This window comes from Panthera leo, chromosome B1 (genome assembly GCF_018350215.1).
Source record: "Panthera leo isolate Ple1 chromosome B1, P.leo_Ple1_pat1.1, whole genome shotgun sequence".
Taxonomy (NCBI): Eukaryota; Metazoa; Chordata; class Mammalia; order Carnivora; family Felidae; genus Panthera; species Panthera leo.
The window spans coordinates 109,871,046-109,894,216 of record NC_056682.1 but is presented as its reverse complement, the minus strand read 5'-3'; the positions used below and the strand labels follow the sequence as shown (position 1 = coordinate 109,894,216).

Sequence of the window (23,171 nt, the reverse complement as noted above, 5' to 3'; positions counted from 1 at the left end):
TTAGGCTGCAAAATCCCAATTTCGGTAATTGTAATATCAAACTAAACTTCAACATACCAGTCACTATAAAGTTCACTTTGTTTTATCTTCTCACTTGTCTCTTACATACTCTTTCCCTTCAGTTCCCTCAAAACAAATACTTGAGAGGCACCTGCTAATGTAATCCTCTTAACATGTTTCCTAGTTGTTTTTTTGTTTTTTTGTTTTTTGTTTTTTTTTGTATTAAATGTCCTTCAGGGAGCAGACACCATGTAGATAGTTAGGGTTATCAGATAAAATACAGAACTCCTGGTTAAATTTGAAGTTCAGATAAATGACAAGTAATTGTTTTTCGTATAAGTATGTCCTGTGCAATAGTTGAGACATATTTATCTTAAGATAATTATTCATTGTTTGTCTGGAATTCAAATTTAACTGGTCATCCTGTATTTTTATTTACTAAATCTGGCAACCTACATTTAGAGGAATTTCATTTCTCTAGCAGTGGGATGCCTGTGAACTTGTGCATTCTCAGGACATGAGGATATAACTACTGGATCCAAAACTCTGTGCAGATGAAGAAACTGTGTGAACCCTGACTGCCTGCGCGCTGTGTGAGAGTTGGTCATTTCCTGACCCCAAAGTACCCCACCCTTGGAGCCTTTGTGTGTTGCCTGAAATCCTGTTGCATTTTTGAATGTAATGCTGTCTGTTGTGCTTTGATGCTTTCCAACTGATGCAGCCAAAGTGGAAGTCAATGTAGCTGTCGGCCAAATCAGTTTTAACAACTGAGAAGAGGGGCATGAAAAATTTAGTACCTGCTTTGGACATGAGCGTACCCATTCTCTTGCCAGTCTTGTTTTTGTCTCAAAATTCATTCCAAGTGTGAGATGTACCAATAACTGAATCACGCACAGATATTATTATTGCAAAGCTTCTTTTCCGGAAAGCTCACAAATGCACTTTGCACTTTAAAACCTGGGAAGTGGAACTACCAGTTGTAATACATCCATAATCCAAAGTATCCGTTGACAACCATGGGAGTCGAAAACTAAGCACTTTGGGGTCTGTCCAGAGTATGGTGTGAGATACTACCAAGTTTTCGCATATAAAAATCAATGAGTTCACGCCAAAGTTCACACTTTATATTATGTTTAAAAATTCCCCCCAGTACTTGAGGTGAATTAGTTTAAGATAAAGAAAACAAGGGTGTTGAATAAGATGAGGTACCCAACAATCAAGAAATGGAAGTCATTAAAATAATATACGCCTTCTTTCATTTTTTTGTTTATACTTATGTATAAACAAGGGTAATATAAATATAAAAGGGTTAGGGAAATGTACAATAAAAATCAAGTACCCCAGAGTCATTAAATAAGAAATGAACAAGACCATTGCTTTCAATTGGAGAGCCGTGTGTGTATGTGTGTGTGTGTATATATATATATATACACATACATATATAACTTTTCTTTGAACATAGTGTTTAATATTTTAGATTAGGTTTTATATCTAACTCATTGATTTTAAATATATAAATATCATAAAAATAACTCATTTTAAGTATAAAATAAAATAAGGTTATTGGAAATATTAAGACTAGTATTGGAAACATTTTACATTCTGAAAACTCCTTATTGATAAAGTTTGGCTTGTAAACTAAACATATAAATCCATCCATAAGTAGGAACTCATGACACCATAACTTCTTATAAGGAAATTTATTTTTGTCTTTATTTCTACTAACATTAGTAAAATTGCTATACTTCTGTTAGTCTTAGAAATAGAATAAAGATACGAGGGCTTTTTGTGATTGTTTAATAGTTAGATCTTAACTTCATCTATTTAGAGACAGGTTAAGTGATATAGAAAACAAGTTTGAAATCGTGGGTGTCCAAAGAGGAAAAATCTTGCCATACACCCAAAGGTTAAGGACAAATATTGCTATTCCAATAATGTGTTTTATGAGACAGCACACTTCAGATGCATTTACTTTACAAAAGTCAAAACTTGTCATCATTAAGGCCATTAGAAGATAAGTGAATCATCAATAAAACAGAAAAAAAAATAGAGTAGACATCCAGATTAATGCTTTCAAAATCAAATCATTTGAAATGAATTTTTCATAACTTCATAAGGAATGGGTCTCTGATACTAGGAAATAAAATGAACTGTGAGCTATGTGCCAAACTTAAGTTGTGCAAGGAATCAGAAGAAATGATTCACTGGAATTTGTCAGAAATATGCAATTACCACAACCAACTTAAGATCAATTGCATTTCTTTGGAGTGGTTTACTTTACATAGTTGAAATCAGCTTTATTTTCTAGAACAGTTGTGGTGACTAGAAGTAATCCCTTTTATTCCAGTGTGTTGGTTTTTTATAACTATAAAATTGTTTGGAAGAATGAACCCCTGCCTTCTTCAGAACAACACAGGGTTTTAAAATACGTTGATTAAAACAAACGAACAAAAACTCCTCTCTCACAGGCAGTACTTAACAAAGTTTTCGATGACAAAAACCCTTTCATCTAACCATCATCCTTCATGCTGCAACTTAAGCTACCATTTCCTGACAAGTGTGCCCTATCTTGATGTAGCATGAAAACACTTGAGGAATGACCTGATGCCTGGTGCTGCCCACCTCAACAGATGACGCTGTTAACAGTTGCTTTACTCATCTCTTGGTAGTTCTCTCAAATAACCGTCTATAATTAAATATGCTCATTAATAATAAATAGGGGACATCCGGGGCCAATCACATTTCTTATGTGAATAGCCATCATCTAGCCTCACAACACAAAGACAAATTGAATGTAAAAGAGTTTATTTTGGAAGTAAATTTTGAATTCTGAAAAGGAATGACTTATGTATAGTACAAATGATGTGATTTTTTTTTTTTTTTTTTTTGCACTGTGTTGACTTGATCTAGCATGTAGAGTTTCTCCTTAAAATGGGGTCAAGTTGTAATCACATAGTCAAGTGTGACAATGACAGATTTTAGGTTTGAAGGATAAAAGATAACACCTAAAGTATTTTTTTTAACGTTTATTTATTTATTTTTGAGAGAGAGAGAGAGAGAGAGAGAAGAAAGGAAGGGAGGAGGAGGAGGAGGTGGAGGAGGAGGAGGAGGAGGAGGAGGAGGAGGAGAGAGAGAAAGAGAAAGAAAGAGAGAATCCCAAGCAGGCTCTGTACAATCAGTGCACAGCCTGATGCAGGACTCAATCTCACAAACCATGAGATCATGACCTGAGCCCAAATGAAAAGTCAGATGCTGAACTGACTGAGCCACCCAGGTGCCCCTCACCTAAAGCAATTTAAATTATGCCAAATTAACTATGAAGTTAAACCTCAGGGTATACTGGATTTTGGGGTAAGTTCACTTGTTTGTCATGGACTGAAAAAAAAAAAACTAAAAAACATTTGTTTTATCCTTATGAAGATGGAGAAGATACAAAACTGTATTGTTTCAGACTAAATAATTATGAAATAATTATACCTTTTCATAGATTTCCTAAACCTTTGGATTGATTGCTGAATTTCACAAACAGGCACATTTTCATCCTTGACCATTCAGAGCAGTGAATTTACTTATGACTCAATGGTCTCTGTTTCCCGGCAGCGTGGGGAGACTGCATTGCACATGGCAGCCCGGGCAGGGCAGGTGGAAGTGGTCCGATGCCTCCTGAGAAATGGTGCCCTTGTCGATGCCAGAGCCAGGGTACGTGCTGGTGCCGGAGGTTCTCTCCTACTGCGTGCATGAGTTTCACCTTTATGACGGAATGCTATTCTTCATGTCCCTGACTTGGAAATGCCATGGATTGTATGCAAAAGTATCAATTCAATAGCAGTTTTACAGGCAAAAAAGGAAATGGTATAGTAAATATACACAATGGAAAATGCACCCCAATTTCAGAAACATTAACTTTGAAAAAAATGTATAATTTAGTCTCTAAGAAATATAGCATTGACTAGCCTAATAATTTTTTAACCTATGGAAACACTTTTACTTATATCTCTTTTCATGAATTTAAAAAATTTATCGTATTATAGACATAGTATGCGTATTAAAATATATTTCATACCATAAGCCAATCAAATTGCCACAGACATTCCTTACTAGTTACTTACAAGCAAATTATACTCAAAGTTTTAATGTTGTACATTTATCTCTATTATTTTCCTCCTTTCTATCATGAATTATACTTTTCTCCTTACTATGATTTTACGTATTTAGACAGTCTGCACTTCTGTGATTCCAAGTAGAACAGTTGGGGTCTCGAGTTTACTTGATCAGATTCTCGTTTCTAATTGCTTCAAATCCCTTCACAGCTTGATTTTTCCTTCCTTCCTTCCCTTTTTTTTTAATTCACTTCCCATTTGCTTTTCTCACCTTCTTCGTCTACACTGAATATGCTAGTAATTTTTTATCAGTGTACTATACCTTCAATTTCCTTTTTCATGTCGTTCCTTTAATTAATTAATTATTTATTTATTTTGCACTAGCATCTTTGGGATTCTCTCTGCTTCAATATTTGAAGTACCTAAGCTAGAACTCACTTCAGCTTGACTTGTACCATCATGACTCCCTTTTAGAAATGGTATTGTATTAGAATGAAAACATCTGGCTGGGGTCCTTACACATTGTTATTTCAGGCAAGTCATTGCACTTCTAGGTCCTTAAAATATAAAGGTTGGACTTGAAACTCCTTTGCAGACTTCCTTAATATTCTCTGACTCTATGAACTTAATAGAATTTTTTCTACAGACCTTCATGAAAAATACAGTGAAACATGGGCAGCCTTAACATTACTCTTGTCCTTCTGGATTTTATCTGCCTTTTTATCCATTGTGTGAGCAATGTAATTTATGTTCTTTGGTAATCATCATTGGTATTTTATGTTCTTATATATTTAGAGCTTTTGTTATCCAAACTGTATTCTTCTCTGCCTTGGCACTTTTCTTGTTTCCTCTCACTCCCAAGACTTTTTTTTTTTTTTAACATTCATTTATTTTTGAGAGAGAGAGTGAGCACAAGTGCCTACGAGTGGGAAAGGGGCAGAGAGAGGGGGAAAGAGGATCCGAAGCTGACTCTGTGCTGACAGCAGAGAACCCAGTGTGAGTCTTGAACTCACCAACTGTGAGATCATGACCTGAACCTTAGCTGGATGCTTAACTGACTGAACCACCCAGGCACCCCTTCCAAGACTAGTTTTTAAGAGCAGTTTTAGGTTCACAGCAAATTGAGAGGAGGTTACAGAGATTGCCCATATACTCCCTGATCCCACACAGGCATAGGCCACCCCGTTATCAACTTTCCCTATAGGAGCAGTACATGTGTTAGAATTGAGGAACACACATTGACACATCATAATCCCCCCAAGTCAATAGTTTACATTAGGGTTTACTTTTGGCGTTTCACATTCTGTGGGTTTGGACAAATGTATAATGACATGTATCCATCCTTATCATACAGAGTAGTTTTACTGCTCTAAAAACCTTCTGTGTTCCATCTATTCTCATTTCCTTTCAAGCTTACCTGGCATTAGTTATTAAAAATACACACACACACACACATATATATATATATATATATATATATATATATATATATATACATATATATATATATATATATATATATATATATATACATACATATAGTTAATCAATGCACTCTGAGTATCATGAACTTCAGTATTTTTACCAGAAATGTGGTAATATTTTTAGTAAATATTTGTAATCCATATTTAATAGTAAAAGGGTTTCCTGTTTATCTCTCAAAATTAAACTGCTTAATATCTTTCTATATTCAAATTTAATGTGTTCTATTTATTTTATTTTATTAGAGAAAGAGAGAGCACAAGCAGGGGAGGGGCAGAGAGAAAGGGAGACACAGAATCTGAAGCAGGCTCCAGGCTCTGAGCTGTCATCACAGAGCCCAATGCAGGGCTCGAATTCGTGAAGAACAAGATCATGACCCTAAGCCCAAGTCAAACGCTCAACCAACTGAGTCACCCAGACACCTCTAATTTATTCTATTTTTAAAGGAAATTTGCTTATTTTCATATATCTTTGCCAATTTTTTGTGTTATCAATTTAACCTGTTATTTATCACCTTATGCTTTTTTGGGTACCGTCTGCAACCCCTTCCTCAAAAACCACGGGCTACAGACTCTTTACTGTGAAATATTATAACATTTATGTATGTGTTTATTTTTACACGCAAATTCCATCAATTCTATTGTTTTGCTTCTCTTTTGCAACTATGTTTAATGCCATGGTCTACATATATAAACATCTATAATTTTTTATTCCTCCTTATTTAAGTATCACATTTTATGACCCTTTGTTTGTTTTTTCAACTCCACCACCTACCCTAGGATGCAAGTGAAATTCCTTTCTTATAGCATCCTTCTGTGGCGAACAGGAGAAACTGCCATAGCCTTATATAAAGGCATGCTAATGAAAGGTCATTATGCATGACATCACCTGGGGATCTTGTTAAAATGCAGATTGAACTCAGTAGGGCTGGGATGAGGCCCAAAATCTGTATTTCTAAAAACTCACAAGTGATGCCCATGTTCCTGATCCTGGGATTATGCTGAGCAGCAAGAAGCTATGGTTTTCCTTTTCACATGTTCTATTTTAAGTTGTACTTTCACCATGAGTTTCTATTTTTATTTAGCCCTTTAGGTTTCCCTGGAAATCTTTGATTTAGTTAACATTTGTACAGCGGTTTATACTTCATAAAGTATTTTAACACAAATTATCTTCTTCAACACACAGAACAACCCTGTGTTGTAGAGTGGTTTAGAGTTCTAAAATTCAAAATGTTGCCGTCTTACCTGAGGTCATGGAATTAGAAAGGATGAGAGAAAGGTTCCTCCTTGGTTCTGTGTCTTTCTCCTAGGTTTTCTCTGCTCACATCATTATCTCCGTTTCAGATGTAAAGGGAGCCCTTATCTCTTTCATCTAAACAAACAACAGGATTCTAATTAGTCACATTTCCCACCTGAGCTGTTCACTACGGCCAGGTTATCTTATCAAGCCTGGGTTCCATGCCCATTCAAGAGGCGGGATGAGATGATTGGCAGTCCCCCCAGAGCCACGCGTAGTGTGGGATGTCCCCTTCCCCCAAAGGAGGGAGGGAGGGAGGGCTCTTCCCAGAAGAGTATTGAACAGAAAAACCAACATCTATCTGTTCTGTTTTACCTGCTGGTTTCCCAGCAAGCATACACACATGTCTGCGCTTCTGAAAACTCTCTCTGTTAACCTAATACATTGCTTTATAATTCACTCTGTGTCAAAGGGGAGATGGTCAGCAGTTACACTCAGGTACTACACTGAACTCCAAGGGCAAGTTCTCTGGATAGTCTATACTTCTTAATCAGGTTTGGAAATAATATCTCCTGGTTATATAATCATGGCACTACTCCTAATTTATAATGAAAGAAAAATCATGTACTCACAACAGTATCTCTCATTTGAAAAGTGCAAGCGGCATACTCTCTTCAACAGTCAAGAACGTAAGGCATATTTTGCTGGACAGACTGGGGAGCATGGACTACAGTGGCATGAGTTCGTCAGTCAGTCCATATGCTTGCCCTCAGACGCTGCTCTCATCAAGGTTCTTCCTTGTCCCGTATCCTCCATGGACATGACCGAGAGAACCCCTGGAGCCTGCCCATTGGGGAGCTCTCTTGCTTTAGGTGCCCATGTTCTGTTGGCATTATATGGGGGGCTGACATTTGCTTTAGGGATTGAGCAATAAGAAGGCCCCTAGGCTTAAACTCACTTGAAACTTAATTCACCTTAAAATTTTAGTCAGCTCCCAGTTGATTAGGTTCCTGGGAATCCTGTTAGCTAAGAACTAATAGCAGAAATTTTATCAAATCTTTGAACCTTGTCCCAGCCATTACTGTTGCTGACCCTTGGTAAAGGAGTTGGGGCTCAGCAAGTCTTCCTAATTTGGGAAGACTGTAGCCTGTGGTAGTAAGGCAGAACTCATCTCTTCCTGGTCCAGGCTGTATCACAGTCAATGACACTTTATGATGAGGGAATAATTATTGCCCCTTATATTTGAAAGAGGCCTAGAGGATCAAGCTAACCCTCCCCCCTTTTAAATCTCTTTCCATCAATATTATTTTCTGTGCTTTCCCAATTCTTTGCCTTGGCTTGAATTAACTTTAGCTTGGGACAGCAAATTCAACTCTTGCAGTTCAACAGGGAAATAAATAATTCTGCAAACCTTAGAGGTCTTATATCTCTAGTTACCATTGGGAAGACTTTCTAACCAAATTTGTTTGTTCTTCTCTTTTTCACTTTCAGATAGGACTGTACCAAAAGTTGAAGAAAGTAGGCAAGACAGCTTATTTCTTAACTTAAACAAAAACAAAAACAAAATGAAGGAAACAAAATCAAGTGCCTGAATGCTCTGTAGTCTGAGAACCAAAGGATAACTTAACCAAATACTTGGCTGTTACTAGCCCTAGGTTAAGATGTCCTCATTGCCCCAATTCTTCCACTCACTCATCAAGAACACCTTTTAGATTATGTCACTTGCAGTACCCACCTCTATCAAATTGTTGGGCAGAAGTGCAAGAAGGGAAACCCGGAAACAACAGATATTCATGATAGCTATTCTCAAGTTCTTCAGTTCTTTTATTGTTGTTGTTTTGCTCTCCATTTATCCTCATAACTCAGTTTTCCCCATTTGTCTATTTTCTCTGCTATATATTTAAAAACAGTTGTATCTTCTGAAGTGTTGCAGTCTCCTTTCCTATTGAGAGTCGCTTCATTCTGTTAGTTTCCTCAGTGGCCAATGTAACTGTGTCTATTTCTGTAGAATGTATAGAGGAATAAATATCTTTTGAATCCAATGCCTGAGTTCAAGTCCTGTTTTAATAGCCTGGTGACAATTCTGGAGAACTACTTTACTTCCTCTTCATCTCAGTTTTCTAGAAAATGATACTAATACTACATTTTACGCCTTCTTTTCAGGTCTTTTGTAAGAATAGGATCAAGTATGCATCATACCTGAAGGAAGTTTATAAATTGCAATTTTTCAAAAAATTCCAATTCTCTTACTAAAATACTTGTATTATTGTTATTTATTATTTACTTTTCATCACCCTGAAATTCATACAATGCTATTTCCTCTCATCCTGAATACTTCTTTTTTCTGGTACTTTAAGACACTGCATTTATTTGAACAGCTCTTCCCCCACTCTATTATATCTTTTTTCCATTCATTCTTAGCTCAGTATGCTGGCCCAGATTTTCCTTCCTCACTCTGATTATGACATGCCTTTGGACAGATTGTAAAGACATACCTTTTTTCATCACTAAGATTATACTCAACTTTCTTTTTATAAGAAGATGGCTTGGCCTTGTTCTCTTAACACTGAAATGAAAGCATTTTTCTGACTACACATTAGAGTCAGGTGATTTCTTGAGCCTCCTCCAACCTATCCTCCCTATTCATAGTACCAACTATGTCTTCTCTGTGTTTCTAAATGGAAAGCACTCGGCAAATAGTTAACCCCATTTGCTTCTTGCCAGAGTTCCATTTCATCTTTGAAGTCCTGGATCCAAGTCCCAGAACTATATGCAGTGTTTCCTGGAACAGCATTTTTTTAAAAAATCAGATTATGATATCTTCTTTTTATGCAGTCCCTACTTGAAGAAAATGACCAGCATTTGTATCCTTGGCTTGTTTGAGTTAAGTAAGAACAGTTTTCCCTGGATCCCTTTTTTTTCCTCTGGATATAGTTCCCAGAATAAGTACTGTCTCTTAATGAAAGCTTTTGGATGAGAATCTAGGTCTTAGGCCTCTGGACTAGATTTTTTTTCTTACTCAGAACCACGAGTTGGTTTGTATTTAAGCATTAGTGGGGGCTAAAGCCTTAATGAGTTGAGAAACATGTGGGTGTGCCCCGGAAACAATGACCAAGTTCATGAAAGTACATACTTCTAGAAAAGTCTAAGGAAGATTTTGTGACCAAACAAGTCACCTCCATAACAAAATATACCATAAATCATGGTCAGAGTAGTAATAATATCCTTTTGGCTAGGCGCTACTAGAAATTCCAAGAAGACATCAGGAAACATCTGAGTGAAATATGTCATCCGTGAAGTTTGGCTTGTTTTGGCACTAATTTTTTACTTGACTTGAGTTGTAGGAGGAACAGACGCCTTTGCACATTGCCTCTCGCCTTGGTAAGACAGAAATTGTCCAGCTGCTTCTACAACATATGGCTCATCCAGATGCAGCCACAACAAATGGGTACACGCCCCTGCACATCTCTGCCAGGGAAGGCCAGGTAGATGTGGCATCAGTCCTCTTGGAAGCAGGAGCAGCCCACTCTTTAGCTACCAAGGTAAGGGGATGGCTCCATGACAACATGGACCGGGAAGGATCTGAGTCAGGATTCCTCTGTTCTACTAGATAGAGTATCAAGAAAGGTAGATCTCCTTTAGGCCTCTGACTTCTTCCTATTTAAATATTTTAGATTCATTTTCTAAATCATCAAAGGGGATTGTGAAATTCCATACCATACCTTCAGTAAAGAGTGCTAGATTCCATCTTTCTAGTTAGTATTGTTTCTAATACAGGTATCTAGTGCTTTAACTGAGATTTTTTTCCATAGAGCAAGGGCCACTTTCTCTTCTCTTTCCATCATAAAATGTATAATGTAGTCCCAAGAGAAAAAATATAAGATTCTCAAATACATTGAACTAGTATTACTAAAGAAGAAAAAAATTGCATTAAATTGGCAATACTGTATTTGCTAAGAGTTTTAGTACTATCTAGAAGTTTACCTCACTTGATCTTACAATTTTCTAACTGTGGTATCAGCCAGTTATCATTCCCATTCTGCTGTCTAATATTTATAGGCTATATTCTTGCCTGGGTATGTACAGTCTCTAAATAGAGCTGTGCTAGAAAGTCGCTTCATTAGTTGTGTATTCTTTGTGTATGCCAGCCTGAATTTGACTTATGTTCGGAGTTTCATGCCGGGGCAGAATAATTTTTCTCCACTTTATACATCCTATTTGAAATTCACTCTGTGGATGTGACTTAGAATAAAACACAAACACACTCAGCTAATCAGTGCTAAAGAAATTGGACGAGTACAGAAGAGTAGGGAAATGAGACAAGTTTAGAGCCTATCACAAGTGTGTTGCTTGCAAGGCAAAACAATTCCCATGAGTACAGCAGTGATTCGTATTATTTAAAAGACATTTTCAATTTACTCATAGTAAATAAGCATAAGTACTACATCTGAGGGAGAAGTATGAACTGGAGTAGTATTGTCGCATCTGTTGTACTAGCAGAAGGGGCAACCGCTAGCTATGACTTAATCTGGTTGCCTGTGGCATGTTTTCAATGTAAGAAATTGATACCTATTCAAATGATGAAATCTGAAGAGTTGCCAGGAACTTAAAAGTCATTTTTTAGAAAAACCCAAACCCAGAAACTAAGCACCAAACTACTAATAGCAACAACAACCACCCAAGAGAGACCCAAGAGAGACTGTCTCGTCAGATGAAGGTGGTAAATAATTTCAAGTATCTAAAATATAGAAATAGAGAATAAAATATGGTGCCTTCCAAAGTTGTTTAGGATTTCAAAAATATGTCTAGAGCAATAGTAAAGTGCAGCAGTCAAATGGAAGGGAGTATTAAACTGATCAGTTTAACAGTGGAACTCACTGGGGTTCTGATGAATAGTTGACTCATCATCATTAAAGCTGTTGGAGTGTTTATACATATCAGAGGGTAAATGAAGTCCTGATGAGGTCAACATAGGGAAAAGAAGGAATGTGTGACTTGAGATGCTTTCCAACCTCTATTTTGTGATTCTACATTAAAGATTCTGTGTAGTTTTGTCTGGTAATAGGTTCCAAATTTATAAAGGGGCTGGATCACTCTTCCAGCAGGACTTTAAGGGTAAGGCATTTATTTTTCTTCCTTACCACATGGTTTTTTTCTCAAAGGATTCTTCTTCATCCTGATTGTCACCCCAACCATTGTGTGCATTGAGCAGACGGAGCACATTAACAGTAAATGTTGGCTTAAATGGGCTAGTGCAAGGAGGAGGAAATACTTCCTATGTTTGTCCCACACTTGGAGAAAGTGAAAGACTCACTCTCCTCCAAGGACTTATTAGTGCCAAAGGGTTCAAAAAGAAATAACAAGAAAAACAACATCTTAAAAGTAATTTGTGTGGTGACACTGTGAACGGGCAATATTGTTTCTGGGGAGATACTCTGTATTGCAACGAAGGCTTAAATGGTCCCAAGGATAAGCTATATCTTACACCACCTACCGCAGGCACATTTACTTTGTGTGTTGTACAGGCCCTGGTCAGCTTTAGAATTCTCCCACTCCACTGTAGTGCCAGAAGAGCATGTGGCTAGACTGTCTGGCCAAGAGGATGGATTTGAGATCATGGTGTAGGAACTGTGCCATCCTTGAGATCTGAGCCCAGCGACTTGGCTGTTTTTGTAACACACTGCTAATTACAGAGAATGGCATTAGTCAGGCACATAAGTCATTGAATCTATAAACATGGGTAAGAGAGCATTCTTTTAAAAAAGCTTTACACTGTGGTGGGTTTAAAAGTCTGATGTCAATCAGCTCAACATTGTGCCAGAAGTAGAAGTGTATTTTACAAAAGGAATTGGTCTTTTATACAGCGCAGGTCTTCTGGGAAAGGGGATAACAGGATGGGAGGTGCTTTTTAGTAGTGAACATTTTTTTCTCTGTCAACCATTTATCCTGCTATTTCTGCAGAAGATACAAATCAACTGAATCACAATAATAATATATTTTTTTTACCATTGCTGTTGAAATATCCTAAAATTTAAATGAAGAAATTTGGAATTCAGGTATTATAAAGAGAAGGCAGCTATTGTCTCAGTCCTATTAATTTTAGAGACAAGAAAAAGCCAAGCTCCCGTCTACATCCTGCCCAACTCACTAACGAGAGCCATTTTAGGGACACTGGTAGCTTTTATAAATCCCAACCCCATAAAGTCAAATTTCAGTTTCTAAGCTCTCAAAATAAAGTTTGTTTTGTTCAGTCTATTAAGTCAAACTCTTGTGCGTTAAATTTCCTTCTTTTTTTCTAGTCCTTGTTTGTGGCTCACAGATTTAATGCTTCTCATTATTTCTCCCAAATAGAGAGCCCCGATATAGTTTGCTTAATATGTTAACAAATAAAACAAGTTTTGTTAGGAGTCACAAAAATAAATATTACATTTTACTTTTGTTCTTCACATTCCAGAAAGGTTTCACTCCCCTGCATGTAGCAGCCAAGTATGGAAGCCTGGATGTGGCAAAACTCCTCTTGCAACGCCGTGCTGCCGCAGATTCTGCAGGGAAGGTAAACGTTTTTACTAATACGTGACATTTTTCAATTAGCTATAACCGCGCCTTGGATAAACCTCATTGGCTACGATACTGCCACTGCGCAAAGCTAATATGTGACATTTTTATAACTCAGTCAAGTTGGAAGCTTTGGAGATCTGTGCTTCAGGATATTTTTCCCACTCTCCTGAAAGGAATATGAAAGCAACTGATGAAACTATGCCAAATAGACATGATGGCTCTCTGTCCGTGACCTGTCCACATACACACCAATTTAGAAGGCATTTAAAGCTGTGCCTCCAATGTATGTTCTTGTCACAACAGGGCCCAGAACATCTCTAAATTTAGAAGAGCCCTTGCAATGTTAACATAGTAATTCTTGCATAGCATTTTAGGCTTCTTTTTATGGTGGATATCAAGATAACCTGTGCTAATTTAAGCTCAACCAAGCGTTTTCAGTTTTAGCTAAATTTCTAATATGAAAACCATTAGGCATTTATTTGATTTTTTATTGACCATATTAATTAATTAACACAGACTTAATATACATCGGTTTCCATGCATTTTGGTAGCTTCAGGGCAGCTAACGCTAATTTATTAATGCTGAATTTAAACACACCCTTTACAGAATGGCCTTACCCCACTCCATGTTGCTGCTCATTATGACAACCAGAAGGTGGCACTGCTGTTACTGGAGAAGGGTGCTTCCCCTCATGCCACTGCCAAGGTGAGGACCGCAGAAAAGGGTTTACAGATACAGGGTATAACTATAATCTGACCGCACGTGAGAATTTTTATTTTTTAAAATTTTAATTCCAATATAGTTAATGTACAGTGTTATATTGGTTTCATGTGTACAATATAGTGATTCAATAATTCCATAAATCGCCCAGTGCTCATCATGACTAGCGCCCTCCTTAATGCCCATCACCTGTTTCACCCATCCCTCACCCATCTCCCCTCTGGTGACCATCAGTTTGTTTTCCATAGTTAAGAGTCTGTTTCTTGGTTTGTCTCTCTCTCTCTCTCTCTCTCTCTCCCTTTTATCCTTTGGTTGTTTGTTTTATTTCTTAAATTCCACACATGAGTGGAATCATATGTTATTTGTCTTTGATTTCACTTAGCATAACACTCTCTACCTGCATCCATGTTGTTGCAGGGAATTTTTTTTAAACACATGCTATGGTATAATTGCAAGTAGTTCTAGTGATAGTAGCTTTTGATATTGACTTTTTAAAAAATTTTCTACCAGTTGCTTCCACAAAGTCGTTTAAGATTTTTTATCAGTCAGTATAGATTAAGGGGATGTGCCTACGAACCAATAAAGATGACTCTTATTGCCAACACTCTGTTTTAGAGACTGAAGTTTTGAATTTTGAGAAATGAAACCTCATAAAGGCAGATAGGTTTTTTCTTTTCCCCTGTAAACAGCGTGTTCTCCTATAACATAACCTTTGAATTGTTCATTCCTTTAGACTTCAATTTTTTCATTGTGGTATATGTAAGACTCTTTATTTCTTTTTCTTTAAATAGTTCATCCATGTCAACTATAACATACATCCTTTTAAGTCCCTAGGCTAGGAATTCCTTTTTGGTGTACATGTAGCACCAATTTCTGAGATGGTCCCAACTAAGACTTGTACCTATGGATAGGGCATCTTTCGCCATTGGAGCTGTCCCTTATTTACACTGAAAATACACATGAATGTCATATGATACATAAAGTAATCATTGTACCTTTCATTAATTCATTCGGCAAACATGTATTGAGAGCATATTAGGATTTATTTAAAAAAGAAAAAGTATTTATTTTGTTAGGAAAATAGTCATGTAATGTTAGATGACACAATAAAACAGCGCAACCACCGTTTATTAGCCAAGCACTGTGCCTACCACTTTACATGCAATATCTCATTTAAATTCATAATAATCCTTTGAGATTGGTGTCATAATAATTTCTATTTTACAAATAAAGAAGTGATATTTGAATAGGTTAATTTGTTAAAAGTCACATGACTAAAAAGCAATAGAGCTAAGATTTGGCCTAAAGCAATCTGACTTTAGAACCAGCACTCTTTTTTTTTTTTAAGTTTATTTATTTATTTATTTAGGTAATCTCTACACCCATCATGGGCCTCAAACTCACAACCCCAAGATTTAGAGTCAGATGCCCAACCGACTAAGGCACCCAGGCGCCCCTAGAACCAGCACTCTTAACCACTAGGTCCACTGTGTCCCAAAGCAGTAGAGAGAGAATTAGTCTACTTCTATTATACAAATATGTACATATGTACTCACATGTCTATTTAAATTACATAGTTATACATATATAATAAAATGGGATACGTTATATAAAAAGTATACTCTGTATAATATTATATATTTCATATATAAGTATGTTACATATAAATATACACAACTTTGTACATATAACTACACATATGTCTACATATATATTTATACATTACATATGTATGCATATTTTATTGGTACAAATATACACTAACAATAAAATACTTAAACTATCAAAAAAGGAGGACAAATATTGATAATTATGCTTATCATTCTTATTCCTTGATACTCTTTTCTTAGTAATCTCATTAATTCTGTATTTATTTGATGTCTTTCTTCCTGCTAGATTATAAATACTTGAGGACAGTAATTATGTAATATTCATTTACATATTCCTGAATTACCTCATACAGTATTATGTGGGTTCTCAATACATTTAAATGAAAGAATGAAGGCTAAGAAACTATTTCAATGGAATAAAAAATATCTGCTCACTTAACATGCCAGTATTTTTTTCATGAACTTTCCAGGCTGGCCATTATCAACATAGATATGAAAGATTTCATCAATACCCAACAATACTTTAACTCTTCCTATGTATAAAGAAAGGATTGTGGTAAAACATTGTTCTCCTCCCAAAGAGACTCTCAATCTACTTGGGAGAGAAGATCTAAATTATAAGATAATCTGTATGGTTTTGCCAGAGAGAAAAATATATCCCTGATCTCTAGCATCTATGGTGTATGGTCATAGCCACATGCATGGAGTCCAGAAGACCAGGTAGAGCAATCCTCTGCTCTGGAGTTCACAGTAGGATGGGTGTTCAGGAGACTCCTCTGGTATCTTCCACTCATCCACCCCCGCCTGTCAATGAGCGTGTGTCCTCTGGGACTACTCCAAAAAGGCTTCTTAGTTTGGACCCTCACTCCCATCTCCACTTTTTTTTTTAATTTTTTAATGTTTATTTATTTTTGAGGGGGAGAGAGAGAGAGAGTGAGCATGAGCGGGGGAGGAACAGAGAGAGAGAGGGAGACACAGAAGCTGAGAGAGAGAGAGAGAGAGAGAGAGTAAGCATGAGCGGGGGAGGAACAGAGAGAGAGAGGGGGACACAGAAGCCGAAACAGGCTCCAGGTTCTGAGCCGTCAGCACAGAGCCCGACGTGGGGCTCAAACCCATGAACCACTAGATCATCACCTGAGCTGAAGTCGGAGCTTAACCGACTGACCCACACAGGCACCCCTCCCATCCCCACTTTTGACTATTCACTGCAACCACCTGTCCCAGCCTCAGACGTAATCTCTTGGGCCTTAGAATCTGTTTGCTTCTTTCTACCAGAGCCCAGAGCTTTTCTTAGTTTTTATTGGATTTTTTTTTTTTTTTTTTTTTTTTTTAGTTATTTGATTCCAAAAAATGTCACTGTACATGAAGTATGAGGGCTCTTCAGATCTTTTAGGTCAAGTATCTACTGGACAGTCAGATCTCTTATATTGTCAAAATTGACACTCTCTTTGATGATCTCTTATGTTGTTTTGATAAAACCTGCTGTTCTCATCCACATAAGTCTCTGACTTCCTAACCTTGGTAAATTTATCCTGATAATTCATCTAATTTGCGTAGAGCCTATGTGCAGGGATGGGAGATGTTTGGATGGAAGAAAATACACTACAGTGCCAAAAAAAAATACTAAACTTATATGGTCCATAAAAATTTATGTGTCCTTTAAAGGAGCTCTTGGTTCTAAGTGCAGTGTTCTAGAACACCTGAAGCATCTGGGACCTACGATAATATCATGAAAAGGCTTCTAAGGAGAGTTGCCAGATTTCATCAGCAGCTGAAAGGGAAATATCATTTATTTGAACTGAAAGAGGCCTACTTTTACTTGGAGAAATGGGGGGGCAGAGTAGGTAGATAACATAGGACATTGAGGAACAAGATTCGATGATGGCATATGAAGACATTTAAATTCTGAAAACTACTTCTTATTTTTTGGTTCCCTTTGCAGTTAGGCTTCAGGAAATAACATAACCTAAAATGACCTCTTAGGATAAACTCACAAGAAGCAACTGATCGTTATGCGGCCTTTACCTTCGTTATAACACAGTTAATGTCAAAACCACCATTTTTAGTTTCTATTACACATTTTTCATGGAAAATTCTACCTTTGAAAAAAGAAAAGGAAAGGGAACAATATAGGTTCCAGACTTACATTTGTTCCACGGGTCTGTTTGTTGTTTCTTTTAACCAAGTATAGGGTTTAAGGTGTAGCTCTTGTCAGCAAAGTCTGAATTCCCCTGGTCCTCTCTACAAACTCCCACATAAAACTAGTAGCCTCATGTTTCTATTTTTGAGCTCACAGGTTATAGAGGCAATGGAAGATCTAGGATTTTACCTGGCCACAAGATTAATATAAGCTAGTTTTTTTTTTGTTTTTTTTTTTTTAATATCTTTTCCATTAGAATGCAACCACTTAAAGACAGGGATTGTATCTTGTCCACCTTTATATCCTCACACTCTGCCTGGCATGTGCTAGCTACTTACTAAATAGCTATTGAATAAGTAAAAAGTACAATCCAGCTAGAAGCATAGTCGCAGGAGTGTTATAACAAATATACAATATAAAATATACAATATAAAATTCCATTTTATTCTGTACTATTAAAACTGTATCCAAAGCATAGCATTCAGTTCTGGGTAGCACAGTTCAAGACCAGTGTTGACAAACTAAAATCAGTCCAGAACAGGTCCTCCTTAATGGAGAGGTCTGGAGATGGGGCTTCTATCAGGAATAGTTGAAGGACTGGGGAAGTTTAACCTGGGAAAGAAGAGTAAAGGGAGACATGAAAACCATTTCCAGGTATTTAAAGGACAGTCATAGGGAAGAGGAACCTGGCTTATTTTATGTTGCTCTGCAGGAGACAACCTATATTATAAAAAGAGATGTTAAGCTTTGGGGTTTTTGTATCTATACCTGTCTTACAGTAGAATGGGTGCCTTTTGATGTTGGTTGTAAAGATACGAGTGGGTGTTGTTGGATGGGAACTTTAATGGGTAAGAATCTAGATCTACTGTAAACTCACTTTTTAACTTTTCTATTGATTAGAGATTCTTATTTCCTATTGAATATATATTCCTACTTGAATATATATGCAAAGATATATATTAAGGCAAATGTTAAACTTACAATGTATATATGTTTTTGTTTTTGTTTTTTTGTTTTTTGTTTATAGAATGGCTATACTCCTTTACATATTGCTGCCAAGAAGAATCAAATGCAGATCGCTTCCACACTCCTGAACTATGGAGCAGAGACTAACATTGTAACAAAGCAAGGAGTAACCCCACTCCATCTGGCCTCACAGGAGGGGCACACGGATATGGTCACCTTGCTTCTGGATAAGGGAGCCAATATTCACATGTCAACCAAGGTATTCTGTTTTTGCCTCTTGTTTTAGCCAAGAGTCTCTCAGATGAATGTAAAGAGAAACCAATCAAAGATAACGTGTAACAAAAAATGGGGGATATATTAAAAGGAAATAGAGATCTCTTATAGAATTCAAGGACAGTAACAGTCAAGTCTTCCGATGAACAAGAAACCGCAAGGAAGCAAGAAGCGGACTCTCTGCCTATATGGCTACATTTCTGAATCTTGACTTTTCCCTGTGAGTCAGTTTCATTTACCTGTCTCTGCAGATCTACTGTCTCTGCTTCTCTGTGTTTTGTGAGCAAAATGATGACCCCATAGCTCCGAAGAGGTAACATCACTTCAGTTTAAGAAGTCAATCCAGATTGCCATAGTACCTGCCGGTCATAATCCCAAATTTCAGACAGAGACAGTAAGAGTGAGGGATACAGAGAGAGGTGACAGTTCTCTGGGATCTGGCCCAAACAACTGCTTCTAAGCTGTTGGTCCATGGCCACTACCCAAGCCATTCTGGAGCCTGATTGAGCATCAGAGGCACCTGAGAGGTTGGGGGGGTGGGGACAAGGAACTCGCTAGAAGTTTGTATAGCCAACTTCAGCCTAGCTTGGGTAGTTGTGGTGGTGGTGACCAGGGAATTAGTGTTTTTAATAAAGAACTCAGTCATTTAAGCCTTTCTCCAGAAAATGGCTCCTGAGGACAAGCACATTAACTGTAATAGAGCAACAGTTAGGAAGAAGAGGAAAAGATATTATTCAAATATGAAAATATTTGGACTATACAAGTACATGTCTGTCTATACATCTCCCTCTTTCTCTCTCTATATATATATCTATAGCTCAACCTACCTACCTGCCTGCATACCTACCTACCTACCTATTTAATGTATAGTAAAACATTATACTTACATATACTCCCCTGGAGCCAGCTGCTGAGAAACTAAAAGTTGAAGCCTATGTTTATAAGTCAGTTCATCATTTATATATTTATTTTTACTTTTTTTAAGTTTATTTATTTATTTGAGAGAGAGAGAACAAATTCCAAGCAGGTTCCATGTTGACACAGCACAGAACCTGATGCAGGGCTCTGAACCCACGAACTGTGAGATCATGACCTGAGCTGAAATCAAGAATCAGACATTTAACTGACTGAGCCACCCAGGTGCCCCAAGTTAGCTCATCATTTAGATCTCTTAATGCTTTACGTAAGACAAGTTATAGGTTTAGTGAAAATTAAGTTTCTTAGGATTTTTCACAAACGCACAAATACGGTGTTTTCTACATCTCACCGTTGAGCTAATTAATGCTTTTGGAGACTCAGTTGTAAATTGGTCTTAATAACATTTACCAATAGGTTATGTAGCATTATGTCCTTTAGAAATAACTATGAAAAAGACAGTTGTCTTGAATGCCTCTAGAGTCCTTTTCTGTGTCTTTATCACTCAGAAATGCTCCAGTAAATCCCTTACCCTTATACACTTCTCTGTTCTCTATCTAAAGTCCTCACAGATCCTTTTTTATAGCCAGAAATAATTATAGAGTTAGCTCTCCAAAAGATATTTATTTATATTTTAACATGAATGAACATGATTAAGCCTTACATTCAATGTATCAGCTGTCATTACAGTCTGGGGCATGGATTTCCTTGTGGTCATCTAAACCATGCCATTCAGGTGGTCATTTACCTACTGGGGATATTCTCACTATGAGACCAATGGTAGAATACTTCATTTAACATCAGTATATGAACAGGGCAGAGAGTTTTTATTGTCCATTAAAAACAAATATGCATTTGAAAATAAACACAAGAAATCCATAAACAAATCAAGCAAAATTTTGAGTAGAATGAAACTCTAGGCATTTCATGAAACTGATCATGCAATGCTTCTGATACTGCTATTTTTAATTTGTAAAAATGGTGTACTCATATCTGGAATCAGTTAACATGTACTCTCTGATAGTATTCTTCTAAACATATTACTTCCTTTGAGGGAGTTTTATCAGTCAGTCAGTGAATATTTATGAATATTTTTGAGTTGCATACTTCACAGTGAAGAAATATTTTCAATTCTGAACCACAAACTAATTATGTTATCTTCATAACAATGATTTCAATATTAGATTTGAGTGCTGCCCTAAATGAAGGTATGAAGTATTTGTCACTAGAATAAAACTTTAGGGAATACGCTTATATATATATATTAATAATAATACAATATATAGAATCTATCTATAAAAATATAACCTTACTCTTTGGTTGGTATTATAATGAGCTAATGCAACTGCAGGTAAAAAGCAAAGCCAATAATACATTTTTCCAAAGCTTTTGAAACATGCATATATTCTTTTGCTATTCAAGACCAACTGAAATCAATAATTTCATACTCTCCAAATGATGACTTCTCAATAAGAACTAAAATATAGAAACTATATTACATTTCTTATCCCATCACCATGTGATAATGAAAAAACAGGTGTAGAGTCCACTAGGGCATCTCAGGAAATAAGTTCCTCTTTTTGAAAAGAAGTCCTTCAACATCTTCTATTTTCTTGATTTATTAGAAAAGTTTTCATAATTTGATTTAGGTATGCAATTTTATCATAAAAAAGTGTAGAGGATTCTCATCTTGGCTGTTAGTTTGCAATCTTATATTGTAGAAAATCTATTCTGCAAATAGTATAGAAAACAGCAGATACATTTGACATGCCATTTAAAATATCTTTGAGATAGTTGATGATCATTTCCCTTCGTAGTCACTTCAATGACATTTTAAAAGACCAATTGTGTCCATAAAGAGAAATATTTTTATGTTTGCTGTTTTCATATGAAGAAACTCAAAATGAGGAAGAATCATCTGTTTTGTCCTTATATTCATGTTGTTCAAAATTTAGGACCGTATAGTATTTGTTTAGAAGGACATTTGGGGGCACCTGGATGGCTCAGCCAGTTAAGCATCTGACTCTTGATTTCTGCTCAGGTCATGGTCTCATGGTTCATGAGTTCAAGCCCCGCATCAGGCTCTGTGCTGACAGTGGGGAGCCTGCTTAGGATTCTCTCTTTCCCTGGCTTTCTCTGCCCCTCCCCAACTCGCCCTTTCTCTCTCTCTCTCAAAACAAACAAATAAACTTTTAAAAAAGCCCTCTTTTTTAAAAGTTTATTTATTTATTTTGAGAAAAACTTAAAAAAAAAGTCCTTTTATTTTTCAAAGTTTATTTATTTTGAAAGAGAGAAAGAGCGAGAGCGGAAGTGGAGGAGAAACAGAGAAAAAGGGAGAGACAGAGACTCCCAAGCAGGCTCCACACTGTCAGGGCAGAGCCCGACATGAGGTTTAAACTCCCCAACTGTAAAATCACAAAATTAAGAGTTGGATGCTTACCCAACTGGGCCACCAGGCACCCCAAGAAGTGAGCACATTTTAATGCAAAAGGTCTATCTTCCATCTCATCCTGATGGTTTATAGAACTCAAAGCTGAGCTCAGCCAAAACTATAAGGATTTCAAAGCCCCAGGCCTCAAATAAAAAAAAAAAAAAAAAAAAACTTCTTTCTAGTTGGAGAATGTTTTTTTCTCTGTACATTTATTTTTTTAATTTTGTTTTTTAAAGGTCAGAGGACTTGTCCATTTCTAGGAGTATTTTCTGGCTAGAGATCATGAATTTTCAAGAACATGGCTTAGCTGTCTCAATCTAACCTGACTGCAAATCCATGGTCAGGGGAGGCTGGTCGATTCTAATTGGGTGTGAATTGGGAAAGTGGAGGTGGGGGTGGGAGTAGGGGTGGGCAGGTGGATGGGGGCTGACAACTCAGAACATAAAGAAACTACCTCAGTATACAGCTGCAGGATGTACAGGAAGTGGATGAATATCCCAGGTATTTGAGCAATAGTAGGGGGAGAGAAACATGGAATGAATATACTGCTAACTAGCATACAGGGAAGAAACTTTTGTTCACTGATATATTCAAATACCTACAACACTTCATGGCATATGAAAGGTAGTCAGAAAATACCCATTAAATACACAAATGATTAAAGGGACTCTTTTAATGTCAGTTTTGTTTGTTAGAAACTACTTGCACATGTAGTGAGGCTGCCAGATTGTGGCATTGA

The 23,171-nt window shown here is 36.8% G+C and overlaps 1 protein-coding gene and 1 pseudogene across 2 annotated transcripts in view; one reads left to right on the top strand and one right to left on the bottom strand.

Moving 5' to 3' along the window:
• The window catches only part of ANK2 (ankyrin 2), a 244,114-nt gene that overhangs the window by 126,350 nt on the left and 94,593 nt on the right, over window positions 1–23,171 (top strand). For both annotated transcript variants that reach the window (XM_042935661.1, XM_042935662.1), the window contains 5 exons: window positions 3,601–3,699; window positions 10,163–10,360; window positions 13,273–13,371; window positions 13,984–14,082; window positions 18,875–19,072. In XM_042935661.1, coding sequence (XP_042791595.1) covers window positions 3,601–3,699; window positions 10,163–10,360; window positions 13,273–13,371; window positions 13,984–14,082; window positions 18,875–19,072 — 693 coding nt within the window. The remainder of the gene's footprint in view (window positions 1–3,600; window positions 3,700–10,162; window positions 10,361–13,272; window positions 13,372–13,983; window positions 14,083–18,874; window positions 19,073–23,171) is intronic.
• Window positions 13,254–13,466, bottom strand: LOC122218725 (annotated as a pseudogene).